Consider the following 1,498-nt stretch of genomic DNA (forward strand, 5'->3'; position numbering starts at 1 on the left):
ACTGCAGTTAATGCAGCTATACCTCCTGAACAGACACTCCAAGCTTCGACATACTGAAACCACAGTTTGAAACCTTCAAATGGAAACCTCATCAGCACCTGAGTAACGTCCAGTCTTTCCACTTCCAAACATATGGTCAGTTCATTGAGTGACGGGATGTAAACAGAGTTGGCGACCTCTGCGACCTCAGCACTGGGGATTTTCACCTTCTGGTTCCTCAGAGCCACAGCAACTGGAGTGGAGGGAATAAAAGAAAGCAAAGATGTTAAAAGGAGAAATAAGCCTGGAGGTTGAACACAAAGAGAAAATACACTTTAGAATTTATTCAAACTTGCATAAAAAATAGGATACAGAAGCAACACAATGTGTTTCTTCAGATTTAAGGTATCAGTTGCTTTGAAAACAATTAACATACAGAAAAAATTGGAAATTATATGCACGTTTTTGGGGAACTCTTTAACAGGCCGCAACTCACAAAAAAACAAAACAAAAAAAGGTTATAAATAGGTTATTTTCAAGACCTTAACAACTCTTTTAACATCATTTACTCCTTTTTAAAATGTTCACATCATAGCCGGAACGTACCGTGCTGGAATCTAACCATGAACCCCCTCTTCTGTATGCTGAAGTCAGAGATGAAGGAAAGCTCCATCTCGTTCCTCGTCGAGTTCAGTGTCAAACCGTTGGCCGTCAGACCACAAAACTTTGATTCTGCGTTACCCGTGTTCACCAGGACCCGGTCGTACATGCAGTTCAGCGCCTCTTCCAGTTCAAAGTCCAAAAACGAGAGCTGGATGATGAAGCCGGCCGGTGCCTGCAGGGTCCACTTACAGGTGTGGGTGTTGGGGTATTTCTCGGGGTAGCAGGGTGACTTGATCTCCCCCCGGGCTTCAGTTAGCACCACATTACAATTTATGGAGCTGCAGCCCAGAACTGGAGCTGATGGTAGAATAAAGTCAATGAGTCAAACCTTCAGTTACACGACTAAAGAAATGAGGACAAGACGAAGAAGGACGGACGGAGACAAGACGACAGAGGAGGCAAACAGTTATCAACGCTTCGTCAGCAGTAAGAGATTCACGAAGAACTTTAAAGATCTTTGCAGCAAATGAAGGACACTATAAGATAAAGGAAGAACCACCAAGAAAGAAGGTACATCTCATCTTTCTTTCGTTTTTAGGAGGACTTTGAGTTAGAGAAAAGCTCAGCAGCAAAGAGAAGTTCAATAATTAATCAAGGGAAGAATTATTGTGTACAATTTATTTTTTTGGAAGAAAATTAAGAGTTTGGCAACAAGTGAAATCCAGAGTGGATGAGAGGTCATGATCATTCCCTAACGCCATGGATCACATCTTTATAGCTGGGAAGGAAACCAGCTTGCAGGCGGAAAACATAATATTAATATATATCTTTCTATGCTGATGATGTGACACCATTTACTTTAAAGGTATACTATGCAACCGGTGTTGATTTTCCAGCGAGGCTCCCCCCAGAGGGC

The 1,498-nt window shown here is 42.2% G+C and overlaps 1 protein-coding gene across 1 annotated transcript in view; it reads right to left on the reverse strand.

Moving 5' to 3' along the window:
* Positions 1-1,498, reverse strand: part of LOC107092026 (G-protein coupled receptor 126-like) — a 91,875-nt gene that overhangs the window by 62,417 nt on the left and 27,960 nt on the right. The window contains exons 2-3 of the mRNA XM_015386299.1: positions 586-939; positions 74-232 (exon numbers count right to left, since the gene is read on the reverse strand). Of these exons, the coding sequence (XP_015241785.1) occupies positions 74-232; positions 586-939 (513 nt within the window). The remainder of the gene's footprint in view (positions 1-73; positions 233-585; positions 940-1,498) is intronic.

Source organism: Cyprinodon variegatus, unplaced genomic scaffold, assembly GCF_000732505.1.
Source record: "Cyprinodon variegatus isolate N-32 unplaced genomic scaffold, C_variegatus-1.0 Scaffold363, whole genome shotgun sequence".
In the NCBI taxonomy this organism is placed as follows: domain Eukaryota; kingdom Metazoa; phylum Chordata; class Actinopteri; order Cyprinodontiformes; family Cyprinodontidae; genus Cyprinodon; species Cyprinodon variegatus.